This window comes from Harpia harpyja, chromosome 3, assembly GCF_026419915.1.
Source record: "Harpia harpyja isolate bHarHar1 chromosome 3, bHarHar1 primary haplotype, whole genome shotgun sequence".
Taxonomy (NCBI): Eukaryota; Metazoa; Chordata; class Aves; order Accipitriformes; family Accipitridae; genus Harpia; species Harpia harpyja.
Window position 1 is genome coordinate 47,589,066 of NC_068942.1, and position 15,272 is coordinate 47,604,337.

Consider the following 15,272-nt stretch of genomic DNA (forward strand, 5'->3'; position numbering starts at 1 on the left):
ATGGAGTTGTTGACTCATGATCAGTTTGTGGTATGCTGTCCTTCGCAGATCCTTTTCCCATAGAATTGCCATACTACTGATCAGTCCCTTCAGTGGCTATGTATGCTGCAGTTCTCTTTTTTGAATCATAGCATGTATTTTCAGACCACTTGCTTGTCTGATAAAATTATTATTAATTCGGAATTTGAACAGTGTTCTTCAGCATACTAGGACAGCATTGTTTGCATAGTTAATATTGACAATGAATGCAAGAAAGATTGGACTAAGGTAAGGCATTTTTTTCAGTAGCATATTGCTGTGTGAATTAGGCTTAAGATACTCAGGAGGTACTTTCAAATTTATGATTGAAATCTGATTTCAGCACATTAAGGCTTTTACAGTACATTTATTTATATACTTATATTTTCTTTTGAGCCAGCAATATGAAGAGGAAATAGTAATAAGGTTTTATTGAAACGTACCTGCCTCTAATCTGGTATTTATAACAGTAATCTGGAGAAAATAGATCTCTACTGTCGTGGAAATTTAGGCAGCTGTAAGTATCAATTTTGTGTGTGTGTGTGTGTGTGTACAGGAGAGGGATCAATATGTGACAAAAACTAGATAATGTCACTGACTCGTTGACACAATGAGAAGCCAGAGATCCTCTACATGCCAAGGCCTGAGGGCTTAATTTGATATGCTGTCTGAGAGAGTGGATTGATGCTGCAAGAAAGTGAAATGGTCAGGGGAGTAGAAAAATGCGTTCCTTGCACTAGTTTGTCGGTTGTTGAATCTACATATACAATCACAATTTCTTACATGAATGTTGTTAAGAAGCAGGCAGCCAGACTTCTAAACAAGTCAGCAGAGTGGCAAATGCATTTTTCAAATAAAAAAAATTGTTATCCTGTATATCTAAAACACGCTGATGAACATCTAAATTGTTCTTTGTAATGTCTTGCTTTCATTTTATACAGAAATCATCAGACATTTTAACTCTGATAGGCTTCCAAATCCTCTACCCTTTCTCAGGAATAAATCATGTTCATTCATGCTGCATAGGATGGCTTTCTAAGCTTTAGTTTCCAGCCTTCTCCCCATATTTTCTGTCCCTCCAGCCTTCTTCCCACACCTTCCCTCCCTCAGACTTCTTGTTGTCCTGCTGAATTTTTTTTTCCATTTCATTCTGCTTAAAATAGCTCTGACCAAACTATTATATTCTGATGGGAGCCTTTGGTCATTGTTCATCTTAACAGTAGTTCCCAAAGACTCTAGGAGTCTGGTGCATGACGTGCCATGAAAACAGACTCGGTATATTGGCAACGTGGTAGTAATAATTGCTGACATGATTCAGTAACAAGGTACTGAATAATTTGAACAGTGTCTATTCAAATCCATCTAGATTTGAATTTAGCTAAAAATTGGTTCTTCCCAGCAGCCACAGGTATTGTTATGTAGCCATCATAAACATTTTAAAGGAGTGTTGACAGACCCTGGAAATAAAACTGTTAGCTTTGGTAGACATATCTACACTATAGTGGAAAAACTTTGGTTCCCATTTAGGTGAAAATAGTATTTTAACTGGAAAGGTTGTGCACAAGTGCTTCTAACACAAATTTCTATTCAATAAAATGTCTCTGTGTTCACATTATATTTTTAATATTTCAGGATTCTGGTGACAGCATATAGTATAAAAGTAATTTTGATTATTTCCCACTTGAAATTGTGAGATGGATATAGTTCTATTATATTCCATTTCAGTATGTTAGATTTGTTTACAATAATGTAAAGTATAAAAAGATTCCATTGTTCCTATCCTTTGATTCATGAATTGTAAGAAAGAAAAGATTTGCCTGGATATGTACTGTATCACCACTAGCTATAGCAAAATTTAGTGACTCATCTTTATAATAAAAATGCTAACTATAAATTTGATATATAATGCATCAGAAGAAGGATTGTAAACTAGTACAAATCCCACAAGTTCTAACAAACAACCCATTTGTAAAGTCAAGAAATCACCTTGCATAATGAATGGTTGTACTGGCAAAAAGGTTGTGTCAAAATTTATTTTAGTTTAAACTTGGTTTAATTAATTAGTTAATTTTAGTTAATTTATTTTTAGTTTGAGTTGTCCATAGGCTCCTTCGAGATTTGTATATTGAGGTCTAGTGATTATCAGTAAGTATTCTGCAGCCTGAATTCTGAGATTTCATTCTAGTAGGCACTACCATATAAAAAGTTTTAAGCCACAGACAAATGAAAATTGTAAATTTTTAAAAAATATTTTTAGTTATTGACTTGCTTTCAGGAGTCAAAGGTGCCTAAGTTTAGTACACACTGGTTTTCTTTATTATTTAACACTACATGTTGATAAGGTATCTAACTAGTCCTTAGTGGTATAACAGAGAGAATGTAATAGACTTTATACATACTTGTCATAGTACATGATAGAAGGAGAATGTTTAAATTCTACCTGTGTGGAGTGACTGGATGCTGTTTGATCTCCATTTGATTCATTACAAGATTTTAGCTCATTTCATCTCTTTTGAAGAAATATTTTTCAGGAAGCAGACCTTTATTAAGAATACGTATGTATTATTTATGTGTATACATATATATAAATAGTACATATTAACGTACATATTCTTGAAAATTTTGTTGAAAATACTATCCTAGTTATGTAAACTGAAAAGATTCCAGTATTACTTAATATTTTGGTGAACAAGATTGTTTTGAGATGTAAGGTAATTAAAATAAAAACTTGTTTTATTACTTATTGCTCTTTTATATTGCAGTCACACAGTTGGAAAAGACTGGTCTTTTCCATTGATGAGATGTTCAACACAGATTCCCAATGTGTCATTTTTCTTAAGCCTGCTTTTCTTTTTTGCGCTTAGTAATTTTAGCTTTAATTCTTGTTTATGTTAATAATTTTATTATTTTTATTAACAGAAAATAATTTTGAAAATGTGAAAGTTAAAAGCAAGACAAAGCATAAAACTATCGCCTCAAATACAATTTTGAGTTTAAAACACCGGTTTTATATTGTAAATTAGAGACTGAAGATCTGTAGTTGAAAAGGTATATAATACTAACACAGTTGCTTTCATGCCCAGTTAAATGTAATAAGTAGTTTTGTAGAATACTGTGCTTGTTTTTTACATTGTGTTTTTAAGGTGACTTCAGATTTACTGCTGGGAAAATCTTTAACGTTCAAAGTAAATTGTTCTATCGGGGAGTTTTTGATGTCCAATAGGGGCAGAATACTATGATAAACAAAATAGCTAAATTCCCTAAGGCAAACTTACTTCATTACCTCATTTATGGATCAGTATGCCGAGTTTAAAAAGAAAGGTGATTGCTCTGGAGCAATTCAGATGGCAGACAATTTTGTGATAGTTGAACTGAACTAATAATTAAGCTGAGCAATAACAAACTTTGAAAGAGTAACAGTAGGAAAAGAAAAAAAGCCAAGCAAAAAATGTTTTATTTGTTGTACATATTAGTCCTAGTTTTTCTATAAAACTAATAGAAATTGGGTTGTTTCCAATACAAATCTCTGTTTGATTATCTTTGCAAGACACTAAACGATTTCCCACCTTTACACTTGCCAGTTAAGAAAAGGAGCATTTTGTATCCAGTATTTTCAGATTGTTTACTTTGGATTTTATCTTAACAAATTGATTATTGAATGCAAGCTGATCATACTGCTATAAGAAAGAACATATATCTATTCAAGCTTCTTTGTATGATATAAAATTACAGTATATTACACTACTGTATTTGCCATACTGACCTACACATGCATGACTTGGATCCATATTAATTAATGCTGTAAACTATTAACTCTGACCTAATACTCAAGTTGGAATGATAAGTAGGGAGTGCTGTGTTGCCACTTCTGACCAGCACTATGTGGGAAGTTTTTAAGTGTAAATTGCTGTGCCTGCAGGAATTCGGGAAAATCACAGCTCGTTAGCTGCTTCTGTTGAAATGTTGGCTTCCCTTTGTACAGAGATCCTGAAAGAACCATGGAAAATGCTCTTTCAGGAGTCATTGGCTTGCAAAGAAACAAGATAACACCAGTCAGCTGCCTGATTGATAGCATCTTGGCATAACAGAAAATAGCTTGCAGGGACTTAATCATCTGGAATAGCAGTATTGGATGGGATTATTTAAAGGAGATATTTCTGTGTCAAATGTTTTGTGTTTTTCTGATATATGGTAAGAAAAGTGGCTTGGTTTTTTTCTTCCTTATTTACCTATATTCTTGAAAGGTTGTTATTTCCTTCTACCTCAGTGAAATCCTGTTTATCCTCTTGGTCTAAAATTTGTTTTCCTGAATTGTAGATTGAAATATATCTGGTAGAAATGAAGTTTTCATTTAATAGTAAAGATAAATTTGAAGGAGAATTTATGTGTGCCTCTGTGAATTTAATTGATGAGAACACTTTTAATAGATTGAGAAAGTATTTTAATTCTTTTATTTAATGTTTTATCTGGGAGGAATTTGAACTTCTGTTGTGGTTAATCTATTTTACTTCCTAACATGTTAACTATATATATGGCATATTTATGAAGTGAAATAGTCAACAAAATCATGTCATTAAGTACAACACCATTCAAAAAAGGTACCTTTGTTCCATAATGAACTAGTAATTACTGCATTCAACAATAAAAAAACAGTAAGTCTGCTTAAAGACAAGGTACAAGTTAGAATTTGCTAAATTAATATTCTAGGTATTTACTCATAAAATACATTTTGTGGAAGCACACACTGCTTACATTTCTTTAAAGACTCGTACAGTTATGTAATAGCTTGCAATAAAGCCATTTAGAACTGGGAAAGTGAAGTATTTCTGTCTTTGCTTAAAGTAAGAACATAGTCTAAATGTGACGATTTTTAGTTACTACGAAATAAACACTTTAGAAAAATATTTGCACTAAGGGTTTTTTTGTTGTTGTTCTGCAGTCTCAGTTTGAACTCAGGGTATTCCATATTCGTGGGGAACATGCTGTATCAACTGCTCAGCTTGAGGAAACCATTGCACACCTGAAGAATGAACTCGATAATAAATTAAACAGAATAAATGAAAAAGCAAAGGATATTGGTGTTTCTACTGAAGATGATAACCCACCAAAGACATACCGAAATGTATGTATACAGACTGACAGAGAAACTTTCATAAAGCCTAGTGAAGAAGAAAACAGAGCTGTGAAAAATAACCAGATAGTACCCAAAAAGCTTAATATTTCTTCTTTGTCACATAGTATTTCTGCCCAAAGTGAAAATAAGGACAATTACAATGTACAGTCTTCAGAAAGTGTCTTATCTTGTCAACCAAAACAAATGCTGCCTCCTCCACCACCACCGCCACCTCCTCCTCCCCTTCCTGATTCTTCACTACCAGGTTTAGTTCCTCCACCACCACCTTTGCCAGCGGGTCTGACTTCACTGACATCTCAGTTTGGATCTAGTCCACCACTGCCACCTCCACTTTTTGAAGGCTGTAGGAATTTTCAAGCACCACCGCCACCACCACCACTTCCAGGGTCGGGACCTCCTGTTCCTCCTCCACTGCCTGGATCTGGGTTACCTCCACCCCCTCCACCTCCAGGGCCTGGGTCCTTTTTTAATAGCACTTTATCGTCAAACCAAGGTCCTCGAAAACCTCCCATTGAACCTAGCCGTCCCATGAAGCCTTTGTATTGGACACGGATACAATTGCAAGGTAGCAGGTAAAATATATTTATTTGGACTTAGAGTTGCTATTTATATCATGGCCTATAAATAACAAGGGTATGTATACTATTTAAGACTTAAAAACTTAACAGTCTCGGAATGTGTAACAAAATCAGTGTAGAGGCATGGAATTTACATGTTTTAAGAAAAAAATGGAATCAGTTCTAGAAGTCTAAAAATAGATCACAAGAAATTACTTTAAAATATTAAATATAAATTAGAATTATATGCATTATAAATGAAAATTATGTACATTATAACAAAAAGAAATTTTGTCCTTTTTGTCCCAAAAATCGAAGTACTCCATGGGCAACTCTAGTGACAGGGTAGCACTAAAGAGAAAAAAGGTAGCCAACAGATTAGAAAGTTTTTGGTTTTTTTTTTAAATCTTAATTAGAATTAGAATAGAAATGTTAAAGTTGGTGAGGTGAGAACTTAAAGTTTCATTTTTGCTTTCCAGTCATTTCAGGTGATACCATCTTCAGAGCACCATGTTGTGTTATCCTCTATGATTCCAGTTCTAGAAACAGTTAAACTGGAACCTAACCTCTGTGTATAGTTCTGTCAGAGCAGGAAAACTAAAGCATATGTATAAATATATGTAGCTCAGGAACCTGTAGCATGAAGCAGCCATTATGGAGGAGGTTCAGTACTGATAGACGCCTCTGTAGTTTAAAAAAAAAAAAATTTACCAATCTTAGTCTGATTTAGTGCAGGGATGAAACACTTGAGGGAAGGGATGCCATCCAGAAGGACCTTGACAGGCTTGAGGAGTGGGCCCGTGCAAACCTCATGTGGTTCAACAAGACCAAGTGCAAGGTCCTGCACCTGAGTTGGGGCAATCCCCAATATCAATACAGACTAGGGGATGAATGGATTGAGAGCAGCCCTGCAGAGAAGAATTTGGGGATACTGGTGGATGAAAAATTGGACAGGAGCCAGCAAAGTGAGCTTGAAGCCCAGGAGGCCAACTGTATCCTGGGCTGCCCTAAAAGAAGCCCGGCCAGCAGGTTGAGGGAGATGATTCTCCCCCTCTACTCTGCTCTCATGAAACCCCACTTGGAGTACTGCCTTCAGCTCTGGGGCCCCCAACATAAGAAGGACATGACCTGTTGGAGCAAGTCCAGAGGAGGGCCACAAAGATGATTAGGGGGCTGGAGCACCTCCACTGTGAGGACAGGCTGAGAGAGTTGGGGTTGTTCAGCCTGGAGAAGAGAAGTCTAGAGGGGGACCTTATTGCAGCCTTTCAATATATAAAGGGTGCTTATGAGAAAGATGGAGAAAGACTTTTTACTGAGGGCTGTAGTGACAGGACAAGGGGCAATGGTTTTAAACTGAAAGGAGGTAGATTTAGACTGCATATAAGGAAGAAATTTTTTACAACACGGTTGGTGAGACACTGGAACAGGTTGCCCAGAGAAGCTGTGGATGCCTCATCATTGGAAGTCTTCAAGGTCAGGTTGGATGGGATTTTGAGCAACCTGATCTAGTGAAAGATGTCCCTGCGTGTGGCGGGGGGCGTGGGACTAGATGATCTTTAAAGGTCCCTTCCAACCCAAACCATTCTATGATTCTATGAAAGCAGTCTAATAGTATATACTGTTCTGGCAAATCTAAAGTTACTATGAAAGATACTGTTTTATTGATTTGTTCATAAGGGATCATTTGGTGAACGGGCATAAATAAACAATTTTTGGACAGTCTTTTTGAAATGATCCCACAAACTTTGTTTATGCTATCCATTTATTCAGCTGGCAGAGGAAAAGAAGTGCTCACATTTACACTTTCTGAGCCAGCATGCATACCTTACTGCCACAGCGGTGTGTGGTTTCAGTGCTGCTCAGCTGCTCTTTTGGATTTTGGCTGATTCCAGCTTTGCTTCAAGTGTTTATTAATGTAACATAGAGCTCCATTAAGAGGGTTGGCTCACAAAGTATTTTGGGGGGATGCTTAAGTGACATGGACTATTTCTAGTTTAACAAGGAGCTGCTAGAATCATGAACTAAAATTCAGGTCCTGTGTTATGCAGGTAATGAAATTACACGATTATTCAGGTCTTAAAAGTCAAATCATTATTATCTGTGTTCAAAATTATTGTAGCATAAGTGCAGTGTACAAAGATGCTAAGTTTATTTTAAACATTTTAATAATTTACATCATTATATATGACATATAATATATATGCTATACTATATATACACACTATATTACATACTGTATTATATACTGTGACTATATTAGATATTATATGTTATGAATTACTGTATTAGAGATTATTTGTTTAGATTACTTAATATATTATAATAGGTCACTAAATTATTTAAGTATTACAAATTATTTGTGATTATTCTTAATCTTTTATTTTAAGTTATTTTTAGGATTCTGTTTAAACTTAAAGTAAATATCTGCATTTAAATGTATTTAAATATGAGTTTTGTTTTAGCTTACAGCTTTTTGTCTGAATTTATTTTGATGAGAAGGAATCATTATTCTGGTATAATAAAGCATAGTAAGGTGTTAATATTTTATATAAAATGTTTGACAGGAACAAACAATTAATGAAATGTCAGTTGTATTCTTTCAATGATTCAGAATTAAAGGCATTGAAATATTTTGGAGCAGGAAGTTTGAGCATTTGGGGTTTACTTTCCAAAAATTACTAGTGATAAATTGTTTCATAGTGAATAAATAGTTGGTCCATAAATAAACCTCATTGTAGTTCTTCCTATTGATTCACTGAAATCAAAATATTTTTCTGGAATATTGCTGGTTCACCAAGCTTTTGCTGAATGCAAGATAAGGTCTAAGTCATAGCTTTCTGGTGAACTGCTAGTTACCAGATATAATGGTCCAGCATTTTCATGGTCTGCACTAGAACTGGAAACTTCTTCAAGGGTCTGCTGCTCAGATCAGCATCTATCCAGGACTTCAAATTTCTTGTTACAGAGCCAGAAAGAATCCTTCATTCTTCAGTGTGGTTGACACTACAGCTAGTATCAGGGAGAGTGAAACTGTGGAGCTGTAAGCATGTCCTGTGACACAGAATATGCTGCATCAGCAGATGCTAATGGAAAAATTAGAGTTCCTCAAACATTCACAATGGTAAATGTACAGTTGTGTATTAAGTATAAAAAATCCTAAATTTGAAAAAAAAACAAAAAAAATTAATTTTGATTCCCCTTAAATTGATAGGTATTGCATTTTGTTGCATATTACATCTAATAAAAATATGTTTAGTGACATCAGCCATTTGTATTTTACAGGGGTTTTAATCACTTTTTTTTTTTTTTGCAAATAATTTCACTGCCTTTTAGTGACATCTGCTGGAAGAAGTGGTCCCACCTTCTACTGATAAACAGACAAGAACACTCAGTTTTGTCACACATATTTTCTTGAAACACTGAAATTTTGAAACAAAGCTCATTCAGAATTGAAGTGCCATGTTTGCAGCACTACACAGTATTTTCCCCAAATCCAGATAAAACTAGAGGATTGTGTAAAAAAGTTCCTAAGTGTTCCAAAACTAAAGCTGGTCTTGGAAGGCAAAAAAAGAGGGAAAGATAATCCATATTTAAAATTTACAGTTGGTTGGCTGGAGCAGAATACTGGGTGGTCTCCCAAAATATAGGCCACATAATTACTCTAGTTTCTCAGAACTGCAACAAGGATAAATATGAGCATACAACATCTGCAGCTAACCTGAAGTCAATCAAGTCCTATACAAGTGACCCCAAATGCTCTTAAAATATACTTGAATAAAGTTTGTTCACTATTTGTTGATACTGTTTATTTTTATAGGTCTAAATAGATTACTGGGAATTTCTCAAAAAAGCTGCTCTTGAAATACTCCTAATCCTAGTTGAAATGACAGAAGTGTCTCGAGATGTATTTGCACAAGCTGCAGTTGTAATATTTGATTGTTGTACAAAAACCTGTACAATACAAATAATGCATTTTGATAGTCTAGCAGGCATGGATACTAAATAGCTAAACTTTTTGTTATAGCCTTCTGCAAAACATTTTGACTCCTTACAAGAGCAAGGTATAGGGAAGGAATGCTGTTTATATAGCAGTAGTACATGTTGCTTTGAGTTTTAAATCTATTAGGGATTTTCATCTATTATGGTTAGATCTGTTATGGTTCTTCATAAAAGTTTATTGGAAATTTTATAATTACCTTTCCCTTTGTAGGAAAACTGCTATGCCAACATTATGGGAATCACTAGAAGAACCTGATATACTTGATACTACTGAATTTGAATATTTATTCTCCAAAGACACCACTCAGGAAAAAAGAAAACCATTATCAGAGACTTATGAAAAAAAAAACAAGGCCAAAAAGGTATTTATTGTTTCTTTGTGTTTTCTTTTTTTGTGTCACTGTTTAGTTTTACATTTTAAGAAAACCCTCTTTTTATTTACTATTGAACGAACAGATAATAGATGGGTTTGTAAATCTCATTTTAAAGCAAAATAGGTGGACTGCTGATTCAACTCTTGCTTGAGAATGCAAGGTTATTATTTACCTTGGAAGATTTCTTGACTTTGAAAATGAAAGTTCCACATCCCAGTGAGGTAGAAAAAATTTTGTATAGGAGAATTGAATGAAAGTTCTAATACGAGTCTAAAAGTGCCAATATTTCAGCCTGTGTCTGTCCTTGAACTGATCTATAGTTAAACGCTGTCATTAAGTTACTCTAGCAAACCTCTTTTCCATTGAGATGAATTTTATTGGAAAAACAAAGCATAAAGCAAGATAGGATTGTTAGACATTTTGAATAAGGGATGCCAGAAAACTTTTTTCTGGTATAGCTAAAGAGCTGTGTCAGGAAGGGACAGGATGATCATGTCTTTAATGGCCAAAAGTTTATGCAGTAACTATGTCATTACCGTAGCACAGATATTGTGTGCCTCAGACATGATTCATTACAGAGAGAGCTTGTAGTTGTCAATTACTATGTGCAGATAGGACAAAGAAATGGCATTAGTAGTATTTGCTGCAGGAAAAATTCTAGGCTGAATAATAGTCGATACTGTTTTCCTAAAACAATGTGGTTATGTATTAGAAACCCATTTAAATATATACTATATTGTAAATCTCTTTGAGCTTACCTGCTTGGAACCACAAGAGGGCACTTTGTATGTAGGCTATGCTATCTATGTTCAACTTTATAATACATATAACCTGAAATATACACACATAGATACATATCAGTGCAATCAGATCTTTCAAAACATCTTTGATCATAAACTTCCTGTATTGTGTCTTAGCGCAATAGTTAATGAGAAGTGTAAATAAGTCTATAGGATTTATAAGATTCAAACTCATGTGATGCAAAAAGTGAAAAATGAAAAATGGGGCCAGGATGGGGGCATGCTGGCATTTGTAAATACACCCTAAAGAAATTATTAATTGTTGCAGACCTTCAAATGTTAGATTGAAGTTGGACGTGAACATCTCTGTGAAAAATATTTTGACATATTTTACTTGACAAATGATTCAAGTGCATATGGCACATAGTACACAGCTGTATCTGTAAATCCCATTAGTTCACATTTGTGATGCCCTCTTTCTAAAATGTATTTTTACATTTCATTGATTTACCTCTTTTCAAAATCACAGCAATTGAGTGAATATACCTATTTCTCCAAGTGAATGACAGCAAACCAGGTAGAGAATTAGGCCTGTATTCTGAAAGATTAAATTGCATTATTCTTTTCCCTTGCTGCTTTGTAAACTAACTTATTTGCTACAGCAGCACAATTTTTTAATGATCTCTCTTAACTTTATCCAAAATCAAATTGGATAATAGTTACTCTATACAATATAGGAAATAATGGTATAATAATAAGTACTATTTCTTGTGAGAAACCAATGTATTTTCTTACAAAGATATCTTCTTTATTTATGTCACTGTTTGAATTATTCTGGTTTGTTATTAAATGTAAGCTTATTATTTTAAGACTAGGGATATATTTACTGAAATTAACGAAATGAAAAAAGTTCATTTAAAGTACTGTGTGAAAACACAAAAATAAATCCCCTAAGAGATAAAGTAACAGTTAAATCTATTATTATGTCCTTAGTTTGGTAGAACTCATGCGATTATGATCATGGTGTGATAAACCATGGGAACTGTAGGGCTTTCTGTGAAAATTTCAAAAACTCATGGTCAAAAATACCAAACTTTCCATCATTTGGTCAATTTAAAAATTAAAAGTAAATCAGCTTTTAGAATTCAAATTAAATTTGACTCTAAGTGAGTATAGAAGCATTTTCTTATTGTATATCCTGTCTTTCAGCCTTTCTTTGTTAAATGACTCATGGTAACGGATTAATATTTTTACAGACAGTTGGTCCTCTTAGATGGTCCTGTGTTTTTTATTTGTCTCTCTGAAAGCCCAGATGTCTGCAGACTGGCTCCAATGGATCAATCTTGGTGGGCTGCAAGCAATACAGTAGTAGAGAGGTGTTTTATTTAGTTACAGGAGGGTTTATTAGTAGATTATAACAGAAAGCTCCTGTAGATTAATGTAAAACCAGTTTTGCTGGCTTCATTTGTGCTTTCTCATGCTTTTTCTTGGCTCTCAACTTTTCTTGCGTTTTTCCCAACAATTATATCTATCTACTAGGGTTTTAACAACAATCTTTTTCTTTGCTTCAGTACAGAAATTTGTGCTTGTCTGGTCTTAAGAATGCTACAGGTGTAATAGTGTGTGGAATTGTATAGTCTGGTTAAAGATGCTTTCTACAGGCATTAAGACAGACACATGAGTCTTACGAGGTTCATCATATTATAATTTTTAGCTGATGCTGCATCATTTTGGGTTTTTTTGTAAATTCCTTTCTCATGTTCTATAAAAAAGCCTTCCAGAGCAATATACAGGTACAGTGATAGAATCTGGAGTAGTAGTTTGTGTTCGGAATAGCTAAGCTATTTTATTTAATAATACATGTTAGTGCTGACCTATTCACTGCGTTAATTCTCTTCTCCTCTGCACAAACTTTGTCCTATTTCATACCATCTTATACAAACTAAGTTCGGCTTGCTTGGTATTTAGAGAAATGACAGACCAATAGGTGGTGCAGGATTGCTTATTAAAACACAATTACTTAATACTTTTCTCCTTGAATGAGAATTACATCAGTACCTCACAATCAAGTTCCTTATGCAATTGGAAGTAAGATTCTATCTTTGAAATTAGAGGGGAATTGTTTCTCATTTAACTGGGTCTTCTTTATAAAACTAAGGAGGCTTCAACAATTAGTGGCCTGTTGAATTATGACTTCTCTACCATCTATTTACATTTCTCTTGCAGTTCAAATAAAATAATATTCAATTTATTCTCAGAATTCTTATTTTTGTGAAACCACTGAAATAATCTGTATGCTTAATCTGTGGAACGAATGCTTCTGTGGAAAGTATCACATTAAGCCTATAGAAATTTCACTTTGTTCTATTCTTACCCATTTGTCCACATAGTAGACACCTCATGGCAACACAGATTAAAATATTCACCATATGCTGTGCTTTTGTTGCTTACAGCTGATAGATATCTACCATTTTCAGCCAGAAGTATCTAAATCTTGTCCTACATAAATGGAACAGATGGTCTGTATTCCAGTACAATTTCGCAAGTTATGCTCAGAAGGGAAACTTCTGAGTATATACTTGTATTCATATATATATTTATACATATATAATGTATTTACAATATAATATGTAATTTATAAAATAAATACTTATAATATAGAATATATATATACTCCTACATATACTCAGTGTCAAAATAGCAGAATACATTTGAGGATTCTGTGGGCATCTATGCTGGGTCTGGTTACCTTGATATTTTCATTTATGACCTGGATAATGGAATGTTAACTCTGCAGCCACCACCTAGTTGTGAGAGGCTTATACTGGAGTAGACCCTTCAGTAAGCTTTCATGTATCAGAGATATGGTCTGAAATATAGGGATGAGCACAAAGCTAATACAGTTAACCACAAGGTTAATACAGTTAAGGATATTCAGCTACCTAGAAATAAGATGGGGTACAACTGGCTAACTGTCTAGGTAATAGTTTAGCAGAAAGGATCTTGGGGTTATAATGGCTCACAAGAGGAACATGAATTGTCAAATCGTGGTACTACTAAAAAGGGAAAACAGAACTCTGATAGAAGTATTGCTTGCAAGACAATCTACTTAACCATGTCTCAGTTAAGAACTGCATCTAGATTTAGGCACTACAGCCTTTCATTAAAAATGTTTACTAACTGTAAAGAGTCAATAGGAGTGAGAAAAGAATTGAATTATTATGATTGTTTAGTCTAGAAAAGAGAAGGTTGATTGGGACATGCAGTAAATGTCATCAAGTGCATGCAGCTGCTGCAAAGAAAAATTACAAAAAGCTTTCTAAAAGTAAGGATACCAAAGGAATGCAGAATAATTTTGGCTAGGGAAATTGTGTTTCTGTATTGGGAGATCTTTAAGAAAATTTGTTTAGAATGATACACATCTAGTTGATACTTTCTTGAAGTGCAGAAATGCTTTGGATGACATTTTGAGTGCCTTTCCAACATCATGATTATGTTACTCAGTTAAAAGGCATAAAGTCCACTTTCTGTCCATTGTCCTATGGATGGAAACAGCTGACTATCCTTTTTTCCAGAGTGGAAGCACTTTCATGATTCCCAAATTCATTGCTTTTGTGCCTGCCAGAAAATGGCTTATTAATTGAGTTACACTAGTTTCTAGAGGCTATCATCCTGAAATGAGGATGAAATGATTAGAATTTGAAATGCAGTTGTTAAAAAATGAGATATTCTAACAAGTATGTGGGGGAAAAAGGAAGTTAAGAATCTTCCAGCAGCAATGCTAATATAACTTCTTAAAAGACTGCATAGAGGGTGATCTTATTTATTTTTAGGCATATATTAAATTATTTTGGAAAAAATGTAGTACATTCACTTGATAGTGATACAATGTAAACATAATATAGTTTAAATGAAGGTCAGATGCACCTTTCTAGTACACTTATATATTCTTGAAGTTTGTTACAGTAATGCTTACCTGGGCTTAGAAGCTCTGCAAGGTGTGTGGCTGTTCATACTTCTGTGATCATGCACTCCTTTGGAAAATCTAGCAGCTTTGGAAGAACCTCTTGGTTTTTTTCCAACTCTACATCCTCTGAAATATTTTAGAAAACCCTTATTCTTGTGCATTTATCTGCTCTGAATATATGCAGTCTTGTAAACAAAAGTTCTACGGTATTCTGTAGATAATGATCAAAATAAATATTCTAGGGTTTTAGGTATTACATCTTGAGAGTAGAATTTGTCTTTTCTGGATGGGGAGAATTTACTGTCTAGATGAATATATTAGGTATGTCCCAATATTAGAGCAAAATTGTGCAATATGTTTAAGAATTAATAAATACAATTCTTCTCTCATAAGAATGCTTCTGAAGTGTGAGACTAAAAGACTAAAAGCATTATAATCTTATATGATGCAGTACAATGCCAGTGATTTTTTTGGATGCGATAT

The 15,272-nt window shown here is 34.1% G+C and overlaps 1 protein-coding gene across 6 annotated transcripts in view; it reads left to right on the top strand.

Annotated features, from left to right (window-relative positions):
* The window catches only part of FMN1 (formin 1), a 209,676-nt gene that overhangs the window by 102,534 nt on the left and 91,870 nt on the right, over positions 1-15,272 (top strand). For all 6 annotated transcript variants that reach the window (XM_052782471.1, XM_052782469.1, XM_052782470.1 and 3 more), the window contains 2 exons: positions 4,958-5,724; positions 9,920-10,070. In XM_052782471.1, coding sequence (XP_052638431.1) covers positions 4,958-5,724; positions 9,920-10,070 — 918 coding nt within the window. The remainder of the gene's footprint in view (positions 1-4,957; positions 5,725-9,919; positions 10,071-15,272) is intronic.